The 17,075-nt window shown below is 42.6% G+C and overlaps 1 protein-coding gene across 6 annotated transcripts in view; it reads left to right on the top strand.

The window, feature by feature from the left end:
• LOC135094094 (uncharacterized) overlaps positions 1 to 17,075 on the top strand; it is a 170,194-nt gene that overhangs the window by 31,133 nt on the left and 121,986 nt on the right. For 4 of the 6 annotated variants that reach the window (XR_010263594.1, XM_063993882.1, XM_063993879.1 and 1 more), the window contains one exon: positions 10,186 to 10,288. Coding sequence is in view for 2 of the 6 variants with exons in the window: in XM_063993882.1 (XP_063849952.1) it covers positions 10,186 to 10,288 (103 nt within the window). In the remaining 4 variants the exon portion in view is untranslated. Of the gene's footprint in view, positions 1 to 10,185; positions 10,289 to 12,144; positions 13,403 to 17,075 lie in introns of those variants that run through there. The other 2 variants (XM_063993884.1, XM_063993881.1) reach the window with 1 other exon arrangement.

Below are 17,075 nucleotides of genomic sequence, written 5' to 3'. Positions count from 1 at the left end.
TATTTTTTATCCAGAAAGGATGTATTGAATGAACTTAGTGACACAGAACTTGTCAAAAGATATTGTTTTGACCATGCAGGGATTCTCTTTGTCACAGATCAAGTGGGGGAATCCTTACAGAGTGACACAGAAAGGAGCAATCCACTCACTTCCAAATTGAAGGTGATCATAACACTTAGACATCTTGTTGCTGGGAAAAGCTGCTGGGAAAATGCAGTTGTGCAGTAGTGATGGTGTGTGTCATAGAGAAAGCCATAGATGGCTCAGGATTACTCCTAAGCACTGAACTTTGTTTGCATCGAGGTTCTTCAACAGGATCACAATTAACTTATTTAAGAGATTGAATTACTGTCTTATTCTGTGTCTCTCCTCCAAATGTATAAGAATGAAGGAAATATTTATAGAAACTACAAAGTAGTAATAAATGGCAGCTTTTGCTACATCTTGTAGTATTTGAAATCAAGTAATTTTGTTTGAAAACTGAATTATGGTACAGCAACCAAAGTAATTGTGAGTTAAATTTTTCGAGAAGGGAGATGTTCAGTAGCTGAGGTTCCACTGTAGTTTATTTTGGTATATTTTAAACAACAAATCTTATGGAAAAATATTTTTACTGTACTGAAGTAAACAACAATACACTACAAGCAAACAAATAAACAAAAATACATACATACTATGCATACATACATACATACATACATACATACATACATACATACATACGAATGCAACAATCTTCCACTACAACTGCTTCTGGGAGACTGAGGCAGAAGCAGTGTGTGTTGGTGTGGTGTGCATTCACCACCACCACCCACACTCTCCCTCCTTCCCACCCTCACTCACTCCACCCACTGCTGCTGCTGCCACAGACTGAACGCTCCCCGCCAACCTTTGTTCCTTACCAACCTTTGTTCGATAAATCAGATAGATGGTCAGTTGGCCATATTATATTCGCTTTAATGGGGTTCGATATACTGAGGGTTTAATGTTTACTGTATACAATGTGATGGCTCAGAATGCGAAAACTTTTTTATTCAAAGAAATTATCTGTGAATATATCATGTTTCTAATAACATTTGTTGTCCTGATCTGTGAACATCTCATGTTTCTAGTGATATTTGTTGTCCTGAATAAGGGAAGCTGCAGAAAGCCATGTCCCTGCATGAAACTTACCTTTCTCTGTCCACATATATAATAGTGATTTGCTTGACTGCAAAACATGATTTGTTTATATATGAATTATTGACATATATTAATCATTGCTAAATGAGATTTATTTCCATAAAAGGGATTAAGAACAATCAACTTCCAAAGCAGGCAAGTATACTGTATGGTGTGGGTGAGTGGTTGTTGTGGCAGCAGTACAATACTACATTGGTGAGAAGCCATACACTGCCATATCAAATGCATCACCAAATGCAGGTAATAAAATCACCTTCAATTCATCTTTATCAAAATAAATTTCTGGTACAAAGAAATGTAAGTTTCTGGTCATTGCTGTCACTGCTTGGTAGCAGATGCAAGCTGTGACCTCACTGAACATTTCCCTTTGTGTCTCACAACACAAGGGGACAGTCACAGCCTGCCCTCTAAAGACAACTCTTCCTCCACACAAAACTACAAGCACCTAATAACACACACACCCTTCACTCAGAAATTTCAAAATCATCATGGCTACTCCTACACCAGCCTCAGAGTCCCCATCTGGGTAGGGGACCATAAATGTCCCCAGGTCGGACTGCCTTTCTGTCGACGACCCTAAGTGTCTTGACACCCCCGTCAACATTTTCTTCATTAACTTCTGCAACATTCGTGGTCTGAGATCTAATTTTCAGTCTGTAGAACACCACCTCTCCTCTTCTAAACCTCATCTTCTTTTCCTCACTGAAACTCAGGTATCTGAGGCAACTGACTGTAGCTCCTTTTCTGTTCCCTCCTACTTTCTCCTCATTTTCGATCCAAACCTGGATGTTGCGTGCATGTTTGCAATGACTTAACCTGCTCTCGTGCCCACGCTCTTGAATCTTCTCAATTTTCCACCATCTGGCTACGACTAAAGAATCACTCTCAAACTATTTATCTGTGCTGTATACCTTTCACCTAACTCCTCTGACTATAAGAAATTCTTTGACTACTTAACTTCCAAAGTGGAGCACATTCTGACTCTTCCCTTTTGCAGAGATCTCCATTCTTGGAGACTTCACTGTTCACCACCAGATTTGGATTTCCTCTCCCTTCACTGACCATCCTGGTGAACTAGCCTACAACTTTGCTATCCTCCATGACCTAGAGCAATTGGTGCAACACCCTACTCGTATTCCTGACCGTCTTGGAGATACACCCAACATTCTTGTTCTTTTCTTGACCTCTAATCCTTCTGCTTATGCTGTCACCCTTTCTTCTCCGTTGGGCTCCTCCGATCACAATCTCATATCTGTATCTTGTCCTATTGCTCCAATCCCTCCTCAGGATCCCCCTAAGCGAAGGTGCCTCTGGCGCTTTGCTTCTGCTAGTTGGGGGTACCTGAGGAGGTATTTTGCTGATTTTCCTTGGAATGACTACTGCTTCCGTGTCAGAGACCCGTCTTTGTGTGCTGAGTGCATAACAGAGGTGATAGTGTCTGGTATGGAGGCGTACATTCCTCACTCTTTTTCTTGACCTAAACCTTCTAAACCTTGGTTTAACACAGCTTGTTCTTGTGCTATACCTGATAGAGAGGTGGCCCATAAAAGGTACTTAAGTCTTCCATCACCAGAATCTCATGCACTTTATATTTCTGCCCGGGACCATGCCAACTCTGTTCTCCAACTAGCCAAAAACTCCTTCATTAACAGAAAGTGTCAAAACCTTTCAAGATCTAACTCCCTTCATGACTTCTGGCATCTAGCCAAAAATATCTCCAATAACTTTGCTTCTTCTTCTTTCCCTTCTTTATTTCAACCAGATGGCACCACTGCTATCACATCTATTTCTAAAGCTGAACTCTTCACTCAAACCTTTGCTAAAAACTCTACCTTGGACTATTCTGGGCTTGTTCCTCCCTCTCCTCCACCCTCTGACTACTTCATGCTACCTATTAAAATTCTTCTCAGTGATGTTTTCCATGCCCTTGCTGGCCTAAACCCTTGGAAGGCTTATGGACCTGATGGGGTCCCTCCAATTATTCTCCGAAACTGTGCCTCCATGCTTGCACCTTGCCTAGTCAAACTATTTCAGCTCTGTCTGTCAACATCTACCTTTCCTTCTTGCTGGAAGTTTGCCTACATTCAGCCTGTTCCAAAAAAGGGTGACTGTTCTAATCCCTCAAACTACTGTCCTATTGCTTTAATTTCCTGCCTATCTAAAGTTTTTTAATCTATCCTCAACAGGAAGATTCTTAAATATCTATCACTTCACAACCTTCTATCTGATCGCCAGTATGGGTTCCGTCAAGGCCGCTCTACTGGTGATCTTCTGGCTTTCCTTACTGAGTCTTGGTCATCCTCTTTTAGAGATTTTGGTGAAACTTTTGCTGTTGCCTTGGACATATCAAAAGGTTTTGATAGAGCCTGGTACAAAGCTTTGATTTTCAAATTACTCTCCTACAGCTTCTATCCTTCTCTCTGTAACTTCATCTCAAGTTTCCTTTCTGACCGTTCTATTGCTGCTGTGGTAGACGGTCACTGTTCTTCTCCTAAATCTATTAACAGTGGTGTTCCTCAGGCTTCTGTCCTGTCACCCACTCTCTTCTTATTATTCATTAATGATCTTCTAAGTCAAACTCCTTGTCCTATCCACTCCTATGCTGATGATACCACCCTGCACTTTTCCATGTCTTTTCATGACGTCCAACCCTTCAGGAGGTAAACATTTCATGGAGGGAAGCCACAGAGTGCTTGACTTCTGATCTTTCTAAAATTTCTGATTGGGGCAGAGCAAACTTGGTATTGTTCAATGCCTCAAAAACTCAATTCCTCCATCTATCAACTTGACACAACCTTCCAGACAACTATCCCCTCTTCTTCAATGACACTCAACTGTCCCCTTCTTCTACACTGAACATCCTTGGTCTGTCCTTTTACTTATAATCTGAACTGGAAACTTCACATCTCATCTCTAGCTAAAACAGCTTCTATAAAGTTAGGCGTTCTGAGATGTCTCTGCCAGTCTTTCTCATCCCCCCAGCTGCTAACTCTGTACAAGGGCCTTATCCGTCCATGTATGGAGTATGCTTCACATGTCTGGGGGGTCCACTCATACTGCTCTTCTAGACAGGGCGGAATGAAAAGCTTTTCATCTCATCAACTCCTCTCCTCTGACTGACTGTCTTCAGCCTCTCTCTCACCACTGCAGTGTTGCATCTCTAGCTGTCTTCTACCGCTATTTTCATGCTAACTGCTCTTCTGATTTTGCTAACTGCATGCCTCTTCTCTTCCCGCAGCTTCGCTGCACAAGACTTTTTTCTTTCTCTCACCCCTATTCTGTCCACCTCTCTAATGCAAGAGTTAACCAGTATTCTCAATCATTCATCCCTTTCTCTGGTAAACTCTGGAACTCCCTGCCTGCTTCTGTATTTCCACCTTCCTATGACTTGAATTCCTTCAAGAGGGAGGTTTCAAGACACTTATTCATCAATTTTTGATTACTGCTTTGACCCTTTTATGGGACTGGCATTTCAGTGGGCATTTTTCTTATTGGATTTTTGTTCCCCTTGGCCAGTGTCCCTCTTACAAAAAAAAAAGCTTGTGTACAGATGACACCCCTGAAAAAAAAAAAAAGTTTCCCAAATTACAGAGAAAAAGCTGCAGGTCTTCATTAGGGGAATAATATGAATCTTAAGTCAAAAGGATACAATGGTATAAGAGCTGTTGTTGTTCCTACCATTATGATTACTGCTCATTCACAACAGGAGTATAGCGAAGCATCCTAAATGCCCAGGGCTCTTGTACACTTCAATTAAAATGGTGTTCTTTGGATCTCACTACCACACTAATACATTTTGTAATACTGTGGCTAAGATGTGCATCCTTAGGGGGTTAAGTGCACTGTAAAAGTGGGTTGCTGTTACTCTAGAAACATGTTTTGTCCTGTTGGTTTTTGTTGGCAGTGAAGAAAGTTTGTACAAAAAGTGTGGTGACTTATAAGTGCTGGTCTGCAAGTGGCTTTAAGTTGGTGTAGGTTTAAGTGAATTAAGATAGCCAGGATGTCTACTGCTGGATAAACTATATTGTAGAGTTATGAACAAATTCAGGAAAAGAGGAATGGTTATGTATGCAAATTAGTTTTGCCCAGTTTATTATGTGTAGTAAAATTTAGTTGTTTCCCTTTATTCATCATCCTTTATCCTTGCTATCATAGTTATATTTATCTTTTCTGCCTCTCATTTTTCAGTGCAATTTCCTGATTTCTAGAACATCTGCACAAAGTTCATCTGACTCTCCTACCTCAGTACCTGAATCCTTACCAACTTAGTAATTAGTCTCTCTGCCAAAACTAATCCTAACCTAATGTTGAAATCTCATAAACACATCTGATAGAAGTCACATGAGAGGGAAGGGCACTCCAAATTAAGCCTAAATTAATGTGACCTAACCACCAGAACAGTCTTGGAAAACTTGAAATCAGACTGCCTGCAGAGATCATATCAGTAGGCACCTAATAACACAAGCACCTAATAACACACACACCCTTCACTCAAAAAATTTTAAAATCATGGCGACTCCTACACCAGCCTCGGAGTCCCCATCTGGGGAGGGGACCATAAATGTCCCCAGGTCGGACTGCCTTTCCGTCGACGACCCTAAGTGTCTTGACACCCCCCTCAACTTTTTCTTCATTAACTTCTGCAACATTCGCGGTCTAAGATCTAATTTTCAATCTGTAGAACACCACCTCTCCTCTTCTAAACCTCATCTTCTTTTCCTCACTGAAACTCAGGTGTCTGAGGCAACTGACAGTAGCCCCTTTTCTGTTCCCTCCTACTTTCTCTATCCTCATTTTCAATCCAAAGCTGGATGTTGCGTTTATGTGTGCAATGACTTAACCTGCTCTCGTGCCCACGCTCTTGAATCTTCCGAGTTTTCCACCATCTGGCTACGACTACAGAGTCATTCTCATACTAAATTTATCTGTGCTGTATACCTCTCTCCTAACTCCTCTGACTATAAGAAATTCTTTGACTACTTAACTTCCAAAGTGGAGCACATTCTGACCCTCTTCCCTTTTGCAGAGATCTCCATTCTTGGAGACTTCAATGTTCACCACCAGCTTTGGCTTTCCTCTCCCTTCACTGACCATCCTGGTGAACTAGCCTACAACTTTGCTATCCTCCATGACCTAGAGCAATTGGTGCAACACCCTACTCGTATTCCTGACCGTCTTGGAGATACGCCCAACATTCTTGACCTTTTCGTGACCTCTAATCCTTCTGCTTATGCTGTCACCCTTTCTTCTTCGTTGGGCTCCTCCGATCACAATCTCATATCTTTATCTTGTCCTATCACTCCAATCCCTCCTCAGGATCCCCCTAAGCGAAGGTGCCTCTGGCGTTTTGCCTCTGCTAGTTGGGGGGACCTGAGGCGGTATTTTGCTGATTTTCCTTGGAATGACTACTGCTTCCGTGTCAGAGACCCGTCTTTGTGTGCTGAGCGCATAACAGAGGTGATAGTGTCTGGCATGGAGGCGTACATTCCTCACTCTTTTTCTCGTCCTAAACCTTCTAAACCTTGGTTTAACACAGCTTGTTCTCGTGCTATACATGATAGAGAGGTGGCCCACAAAAGGTACTTAAGCCTTCCTTCACCAGAATCTCATGCACTTTATATTTCTGCCCGGAGCCATGCCAAGTCTGTTCTCCAACTAGCCAAAAACTCCTTCATTAACAGAAAATGTCAAAACCTTTCAAGATCTAACTCCCCTCGTGATTTCTGGCATCTAGCCAAAAATATCTCCAATAACTTTGCTTCTTCTTCTTTCCCTCCTCTACTTCAACCAGATGGCACCACTGCTATCACATCTACTCGTATTTCTAAAGCTGAACTCTTTGCTCAAACCTTTGCTAAAAACTCTACCTTGGACGATTCCGGGCTTGTTCCTCCCTCTCCTCCACCCTCTGACTACTTCATGCCTCGTATTAAAATTCTTCGTAATGATGTTTTCCATGCCCTTGCTGGCCTAAACCCTCAGAAGGCTTATGGACCTGATGGGGTCCCTCCTATTGTTCTCCGAAACTGTGCCTCCGTGCTTGCACCTTGCCTAGTCAAACTCTTTCAGCTCTGTCTGTCAACATCTACCTTTCCTTCTTGCTGGAAGTTTGCCTACATTCAACCTGTTCCTAAAAAGGGTGACCGCTCTAATCCCTCAAACTACCGTCCTATTGCTTTAATTTCTTGCTTATCTAAAGTTTTTGAATCTATCCTCAACAGGAAGATTCTTAAACATCTATCACTTCACAACCTTCTATCTGATCGCCAGTATGGGTTCCGTCAAGGCCGCTCTACTGGTGATCTTCTGGCTTTCCTTACTGAGTCTTGGTCATCCTCTTTTAGAGACTTTGGTGAAACTTTTGCTGTTGCCTTGGACATATCAAAAGCCGTTGATAGAGTCTGGCACAAAGCTTTGATTTCCAAACTACCCTCCTACGGTTTCTATCCTTCTCTCTGTAACTTCATCTCAAGTTTCCTTTCTGACCGTTCTATTGCTGCTGTGGTAGACGGTCACTGTTCTTCTCCTAAATCTATTAACAGTGGTGTTCCTCAGGGTTCTGTCCTGTCACCCACTCTCTTCTTATTATTCATTAATGATCTTCTAAACCAAACTTCTTGTCCTATCCACTCCTATGCTGATGATACCACCCTGCACTTTTCCACGTCTTTTCATAGACGTCCAGCCCTTCAGGAGGTAAACATATCACGCAGGGAAGCCACAGAACGCCTGACTTCTGATCTTTCTAAAATTTCTGATTGGGGCAGAGCAAACTTGGTATTGTTCAATGCCTCAAAAACTCAATTCCTCCATCTATCAACTCGACACAATCTTCCAGACAACTATCCCCTCTTCTTCAGTGACACTCAACTGTCCCCCTCTTCTACACTGAACATCCTCGGTCTGTCCTTTACTTATAATCTGAACTGGAAACTTCACATCTCATCTCTAGCTAAAACAGCTTCTATGAAGTTAGGTGTTCTGAGACGTCTCCGCCAGTTTTTCTCACCCCCCCAGCTGCTAACTCTGTACAAGGGCCTTATCCGTCCATGTATGGAGTATGCTTCACATGTCTGGGGGGGTTCCACTCATACTGCTGTTCTAGACAGGGTGGAATCAAAAGCTTTTCGTCTCATCAACTCCTCTCCTCTAACTGACTGTCTTCAGCCTCTCTCTCACCGCCGCAATGTTGCATCTCTTGCTGTCTTCTACCGCTATTTTCATGCTAACTGCTCTTCTGATCTTGCTAACTGCATGCCTCCCCTCCTTCCGCGGCCTCGCTGCACAAGACTTTCTTCTTTCTCTCACTCCTATTCTGTCCACCTCTCTAACGCAAGAGTTAACCAGTATTCTCAATCATTCATCCCTTTCTCTGGTAAACTCTGGAACTCCTTGCCTGCTTCTGTATTTCCACCTTCCTATGACTTGAATTCCTTCAAGAGGGAGGTTTCAAGACACTTATCCACCAATTTTTAACCACTGCTTTGACCCTTCTAGGGACTGGCATTTCAGTGGGCATTTTTTTTATTAGATTTTTGTTGCCCTTGGCCAGTATCCTTCCTACATAAAAAAAAAAAAAAAAAAAAAAAGGTGATTCATATTTTTTTGTCAATTTTTTTTCATAATCTATCTATGTCTGTATACTAGCAATCATATGTAGGAGGGCCCAGACAAAGCACCACACACTCATACACACACTTGGCCCCATCAGCCCATGGTGGAAAGGGACAGTCTCATGGACCACCATATTACACCCCAGTAACTTAAGCATAGCACAGCAGCTGCAGGCCACACACATCCACAGCAAGGCCTGATAGTATACTCGTACACTGGTTTATCCCTGCCCCTTCATAATGAGACTGTTCCCTATCCTGCACCTACTCCAATCCTTAGATTACAGCAGATGTTGTGTACTTCTTATGGAGTAGGCGTTTATCAAATACAATTTCCATAAACCATATCCAAGTGAAAGGAAATATATCCTATGCAGGAAAATATGCTGCTGCACCCAGAACAGATTTCCTGCTGGGGATTTCATCTAATGGAGCTTGGACACTGTTCCCCTCTCAACACGTACTTCACCAACCAATAAATTTGTATGACTAGTTGCGCATTTGTACCACAGTTCACCAAACATGAGTCAGGTTTATGTTTCCACAGACTTTGGAAAATTACTGATAATCCTGTTTTAGTCTGAGCATGTCCCTAAAGGTAATAACAGCCAGGTTTTTTATGCTCTCTCTCTCTCTCTCTCTCTCTCTCTCTCTCTCTCTCTCTCTCTCTCTCTCTCTCTCTCTCTCTCTCTCTCTCTCTCTCTCTCTCTCTCTCTCTCTCTCTCTCTCTCTCTCTCTCTCTCTCTCTCTCTCTCTCTCTCTCTCTCTCTCTTTCATTTTCCAGCAATGACTTTGCATGTCATTGGATTTTTTTTTTTAGCATATGTCAGTGTGATGATTTACCCTGTCATAAAAAAAAAAGAGGAAAAGGAAAAGAAAGAAAAATCTCAAATACAATTTGAGTTATTGAAAACTGGAGAACTGGCCAAGTGTTTGGAGAATACTTGTTCTGTTCACATGTGCAATGAGGGAAGGTGAGGACTACCGTGGCAACACAATTCCACTCTTTTTGGGAAGTTTCAAGACACTTATCCTTCAATTTATGACTGCCACTTTGGACCCTGTTCAGGGACTGGCATGTCAGTTGGCCTTGTTTTTTTTTATTAGATTTTTGTTGCCCTGAGCCAGTGTCCATCCTACATAAAAATTGTTACACAGTATTTTGCAGCATATTTTGTACACATACATGTCAGAATTATTATTCCATAGAGAACATCCATTAGTCTCACTTAGCACTGATGAACAGAAAGAGTAATTGAATAAATGGACAGTACATTATTATATTTGGATACTATATATGTGGTAATTCACTTAGTTATTAAGAATTACTTGCATGTTCTAAGACTCAGCATCATAGACTGTTTTATTAGAGTGCACACCTCTTTGACAGCAAAAGTGACAGTGAGATGGTCAGCTTCAGCTCAGTGGAGGTGCTGTCCCTGTACACCACCATGGTCCTCAAGCGCCTCATCACAGCTGTCCAGCCTGTGGAGGTTAGTGCAGTTGGTGCTGTTTTTTGTCTTACTATTCCATTGTGTTAAGAAGTATGGGCAAGAACACAGAAAGGGAGACAAATATGGTACTTTGTGCTTACTTTTGACTTGTGTAGTTTATGATACACAGTAGGCTTGTAAAGTGCTATTGCCAAATATTTTTATATTGGTAAGTCAAGAAGGTTTAAAAGTTTCCTTCCTGGGATATGAAATGAAGACACCTTTCAGCATTACCTGGAAACATTTTGCTGTGGTGGGCAACACTGGAGCCAACTCAGTGTAGCCAGGCAGTGATAGTGGCTTACTGTCTGTGTGTGTGTGGTGACCTTAATATTTGATGCTAATTGTGCTATTGATGAACAGTCTCCTATTCTCATTAAACCTAAGGAGATCACAAACAAGGATGAACACAAGGAACTGGTAACTTTAGGTTTAAGGAGAGTGAAAGATCATGAACCACTTTCCAAGCCTGCAGACCTTGTGAGATTGCCTTGAAGAGCTGTGCACTGACTGCTAAGCTGGTTAGTAAGGACCCAAGGCTGACTGCATGGGATATAAGAGAGAGCTCACCATTACTGACCAGAGTGGCTCACATGTCTGGCAGCTGCCAGATTAAACGAATACTTACCAAGTGTGAAGTTTGATCATAATTTCACTAACATTTTAACTGCATCACTTAGGGATTAAATGAGATGTCTGTGTCACCTGCCATGCACCAGTCATTTTAGAGAGTAGGTTTGAGGAAGCAGCATTAAACATTAATAAATATATGTACATGAATCATCTGATGATTTCTACACTCAATACTGTGAAAGCATAGGGAAGGGAAGGGAGGGCATTTAATCCCTAAGTGACGCAGTTAAAATGTTCGTGAAATTATGATCAAACTTCACATTTGGTAAGTATTCATTTAATCTTACAATTTCACTTCACGATATTGTAACTGCGTCACAACGGATTCAATGAGAGCTTTAGAGTGGTTCCTCAAACCTACAAGAGAAATTTTATATATATATATATATATATATATATATATATATATATATATATATATATATATATATATATATATATATATATATATATATATATATATATATAGGAACCATATATATTCATGGAAAGGTATATAACCTGAAACATGTATGTTTGCATAAGAAAATGTAGCATTCCCAAAGATTTTCTTTAAGCAAGTGACTCAAGTACAGAGAAACTGGGATACATTTGTTCATAAAATTGCATAACCTTATACACAAGACAAAGTAGTTAAACCCGACATACCCAAAAACTTATGACAACACTGTTTTTGCAAACTGACAGTGTTTGTTTAATGGTCTCTTGTAATATTTTGCAAAAGTTGACTCACTAGTCCAACCTACAGTGGACAAAATAGTGGAGAGTGGTAACTTCAGGGCTGCTTTACTGGATGAAGCTGACCTGGTGGAATGAGGAGAAAAGATAATGAGATCTATGCCAGCAGCGTTCATGATATCTCTTGTCCAGTGTCGTAAAGTGTCTCTCAATGCCAATTTTACTACGTCAAATCACTCTCTGCTGAGTCGAGCTTTCCTATGAGATTCACCGCAGCCCACGCACTGTCAGTCGCTGGAAAGCTTTCGCGCCGATCAGACGTCAAGACCACACAGCTCCCGCCTTCACCGGCTCGTGCCACATCATCGCTACAGGTACCCGGCTTTCTAAAGTGGATCTATGGTATGGGATGGGCCTACCATAGTGCCAATGGTATGGGATAGGCCTACCATTGAGGAATGGCATGGGTTTGGGCCTGCCATATAGCCATTTTTACCATACATATGGGGCTATACAACCTTACGGCTTATGTTCTTGGTCGGCAGGCATGTCCGGCTCTGCCCCGCCACCTGACGCGGCCTTCCAAGGAATTAGGAGAAGGAGCAGCAGTGTTTCTTCAAGGACGAGGTCTCTTTCCCGGGATTGTAGCGGCAGTTCCTCTGATTTTTCGCCTCGGCACAGTCGGCGGCATAGGAGTCGCCGCCGTCAAGACCAAGAACACGTGCCGCCCCACCATGTCAACAAACCGGCTCAACCACATGGAAGTGCACAGAATCTTCCTCTGCACCAGGCATCGGCTTCTGTGCCTACAGCTCCCGAACCTTCATGGCGTTTAGTGTTGGATGAGTTGGCGGTATTGAAAGGTGAGGTAGCGAAACTTCGTGTTAACACACATACTCACCCTCCTCCGTTACCTGAGGATCATCTTCCGGGTACTTCAGGAACACACCACACAGTTTCACCTCCATTCTCGGGCTTTAATGACTCCAGCAGCGAGGATGGGGAGATTAGAGAGGTGTCACAAAGGGGCAGTGTTTTGCAACAGGCAGCCAAGGCTTTGGGGCCCCCTGACAGTGTTTCTGCAGATATTGACCAACAGGTGGCAGTTATGGTTAATCAGTTGTTTGACAACGGTATGCAAGAGGAAGACTACAGGGTCATCTTGGAGGAATCAGCCACCAGACGACCTGCATTGGCGCCTGTGGAATGTAACCCGCAGATTTTGGGTGCCTTAAAGACTGACGCGAAGAAAGCTGATTTTCGTCTTAAGGACGTAAGTGGTGACATTCTCAAGGCAGGTACCATTTTAACTAGGTCACTTCTAGCCCTGGATGTAGTGGCACAGGAGAGTGACCACCCCGCTGTTGTGCAGGAAGTAGGTATGATTAACGGCGCCTTGGCGTTGTTGGGTCATGCCAATCACAGGTTGAATTTGGCTAGACGTTTTCTTATGAAAAGGGAAATTAACCAGAAATATTCCCACTTATGTGCTGATAAGGTCCCCATGTCGCGTTTCCTGTTTGGGGATGATGTGTCTCAATCGGCCAAGCAGATCGAGGACACAGAAAAGTTAAAGAACAAGTTCTCCCTCAAGAAACCGGCATACCCTTGGAAAACCACCAGTGGCAGGTCACGTGGCTACTGGGGGCGAACGTGGCATAGAAACTCCGCAATGAGGTTCCAACCCTATGGCCTGCAGAGGTCAGGCGCCAGGACGGGACAACGTCAACTACCAGCGCGGCAGGATGCGGACTCAAAAAACGCCAGGAGCCGGGGTCCACAGAGACCCTGGCAGTAGTGGAGGTGAGTGACACCTTTGAAGCTGGTAGAATTCATAAATTCACAGCAGAATGGAAAAAACTGACATGTGACCCTGTAATTTTAGACATTGTGCAACATTGTCATTTAGATATAAATGTTGAGGAAATTGGACATTTATTCTCAAGGGAGACTACATACAAGTTCAGTGCAGTAGAAAACCTTATAATCAGTGATGAAATTGAGAAACTTTTGGACCTGAAAGTCATTGTGGCCACACAGAGGGAAATGGGACAAGTTATCTCTCCAATTTTCCTAAGGCCTAAAAAGGATGGTGGGTATAGGATGGTGCTGAACTTAAGAGAACTCAATTTCCACGTCCCTTACAAACATTTTAAAATGGAAAACTTTGAACAGGCTATTAGACTGATTCATGCAGGGGACTATTTAGCTTCGGTTGACCTTAGACATGCTTACTATTCTGTCAAGATTGCTGATGAACAACAAAAGTTTTTGTGTTTTAAGTGGAACAATACTGTTTATCAATTCACATGTCTTCCTAATGGTTTTTCAGAGGGGTCACGAATTTTCACAAAGCTACTGAAACCAGTTTTTGCAACACTGAGGGAAAGAGGGCATTCCATTACTAGCTTTATTGATGACACCCTCATCTGCAATAACACTTGGTCAGGATGCCTTGCAACCATTAAGGACGCTATTGATCTCCTCCAGAAGTTGGGTTTTTGTATTAACGCAGAGAAGTCGGTGTTGACACCCACCAGGACCATTGAGTATTTGGGGAATGTGATTGATACTAATTCCATGACGATCACCTTACCGGAACGGAGGAGACACAAAATTATTCAGGCCTGTCAGAATCTCTTGGGTAAAAGCAAGGATAGAATTAGGGAAGTAGCCAGAGTTACAGGTCTTTTGGTCGCTGCCACTCCTGCTGTGGAATTAGGGAAACTGCACTACAGGAAGTTGGAGACGGAAAAGACGGCAGCTTTACAGCTTCAGTATGGTAATTTTGATAATTGGATGACTATTACTGCTGACATGAAAACAGACTTAAGTTGGTGGCTTGATAACATCTATACACAGGACAGGAAAATTTTTAGGGGTGGCACGGATATTGATTTATACACAGACGCTTCCAGTTTAGGCTGTAGAGGCCATCTCAACAATCGAGCCACGTCGGGTAGCTGGTCTTTGGAGGAAAAATTACTACATATTAATGCACTTGAATTGAAAGCCATTTTGTTTGTCCTTCAGACTTTTAGACGGGAGTTGAAAGGGCATTACATTAAGGTTTATTGTGACAATACCACAGCAATGACATATGTGAACGAGATGGGAGGTACTAGGTCTCAAGCGTGCAATGTAATTGCGGGACATATTTGGCAGTGGTGTGTGGATAATGGGGCTTGGATCACGTGTTCACACATCCCAGGCAAGGACAACACACTAGCTGATTTAGCCTCTCGTAAGGTGAATGACAGGCATGAGTGGAAACTGGACATACACCTATTCCAACAATTGTGTGGCATCTTTGGTACTCCAGTGGTTGATTTGTTTGCATCTCGGCTCAATAGGCTGGTAGATTTATTTTGTTCTTGGAAGCCAGATCCAGAAGCAACTTATTTTGATGCCTTCTCTCTGAACTGGGCACGGTTTGGACTATGTTATATTTTTCCTCCATTTTCACTAATTACTAGGTGTTTGCAAAAGACGCGTGCGGAAGGGGCGACAGGGTGGATAGTAGTGCCACTGTGGATGTCGCAGCCATGGCTGGGCACCCTGCTCAGGATGTTGGTGGATCACCCAAGAGTAATCATGGAGAAACACGGGGTCCTTGTTCATCCATCCTCTGACGAAGAGCACCCGATCATGCGGCACACGCGATTGATGGCATGTTCGATATCGGGGAACACTTGCAGGAACAAGGAATATCTGCGGCAGGGGCAAAAATCATCATGGCCTCGTGGAAAACAGGTACACGCAAACAATATCACCCACATATCAGGAGATGGTTACTGTTTTGTAGTAGATGGCATATCAATCCCTATAATCCCACTGTACATGACATAATCAATTTTTTGTCAGAAAATTTCCACAGGAACGTGGGTTACGAATCAATTAACACAACAAGAAGTGCTCTTTCGTCACTTGGTCTTGTGGTAGACGGGTGCAGTGCTGGGAACCATCCCCTGGTTGTCAGGTTTATGAAAGGAGTTTTCAATTTGAGACCGCCTCTACCAAGGTACACTGAGACCTGGGATGTACAACCAGTTCTGCAAGAACTAAGAGCTATGTACCCACTACATACACTAACACTTAAGGACCTTACACTCAAACTTGTTATGTTGATGGCCCTCACACAAGCTGCCCGGGTTCAAACACTCCACTTATTAACTGTTAGGGGCATGCACATTGAGCAGGACTCCATTTCGGTTCAATTAAGTGATAACATTAAACAATGCAGACGACGGTTTAACATTCGTACCATTACATTTCAAGCTTACTCGACGGACGCTAATCTGTGTGTTTGCACAACTTTACGGCATTATCTTGCAAGGACAGAGGAAATTAGACAGGGCAATTCACAGGCGACACACGCCTTACTCATCAGCTTTATCAAACCCCACAAAGCCGTTACTAAAGACACTATTGCCCGTTGGATCAAAATGATGCTTGATAGGGCAGGGGTGGACACAACTAAGTTCACAGCTGGTAGTGTGAGGCCGGCTGCAGCCTCGAAGGCCAAATCCATGGCAGTGCCAATTTCTTGCATCCTGGCTAAAGCAGGATGGTCTAGGGAAAGTACATTTGCAAAGTATTATGACAAGCATGTTATTAGGCCAGGTGACCCTTTCCAGGAGGCAGTACTGGGGTAAATGTTTAACCCTTATTTTGAGTAATAAGCATACATATTTGTGGGTTACAACTGAGGGTATGGTAATCAGTGATGCACTATGTGTTTGGAGGCAGGGTAGCTGGTATGGCAAGGTTTATTGGTATAAATATATGTAGAGGGGCATGTATACATCCTTTCAGTAGACAAGGCAATAAATTGGTATTTCAACAATGTACCAATATGCAAAGTGACACTGTTCAGTTGGGGAATAAAAATTTTTGTGTTTACATCATACTTTACTGTTCCTTAGCTGGAAAATTTCTCAAGGCACGCCACCCACATGGCTTCGAAGCCTCATAGGAAAGCTCGACTCAGCAGAGAGTGATTTGACGTAGTAAAATTATAAAGTACACGAGACTTACCTTTGGTCAGTTGAAGTGTGCTTGTAATTTTACGAGGCAAATCACCTCTGCTTGATGAGAGCTTTCATATGCCCTCCTCTCCCTCCCTATTGTTTCGTTATGAGTACGTTTCCATGTAGTACTCAACTTTTGCCTGGTATTTATCAGTTTCTCATGTGGGTGGTCGTTGCTTCAAAGTCTGACGGTGCATGGGCTGTGGTGAATCTCATATGAAAGCTCTCTTCAAGCAGAGGTGATTTGCCTCGTAAAATTACAAGCACACTTCAACTGACCAAAGGTAAGTCTCGTGTACTTTATAATTTTATGGGTGGTTTTGTTGTCAGAAAAAATCTGGTAATTTTCCCCCTTTTTTCTTTCATTCTGTCAAGGTAGTGTAAACTAGTGGTGTGTACACATCTTTCTGGTACATATGCTTCAAAAATTAGTTCAGACATATGGT

This window comes from Scylla paramamosain, chromosome 44, assembly GCF_035594125.1.
Source record: "Scylla paramamosain isolate STU-SP2022 chromosome 44, ASM3559412v1, whole genome shotgun sequence".
NCBI lineage: Eukaryota > Metazoa > Arthropoda > Malacostraca > Decapoda > Portunidae > Scylla > Scylla paramamosain.
The sequence above is the reverse complement of the archived record's forward strand: the minus strand, read 5'-3'. Positions and strand labels throughout refer to the sequence as shown.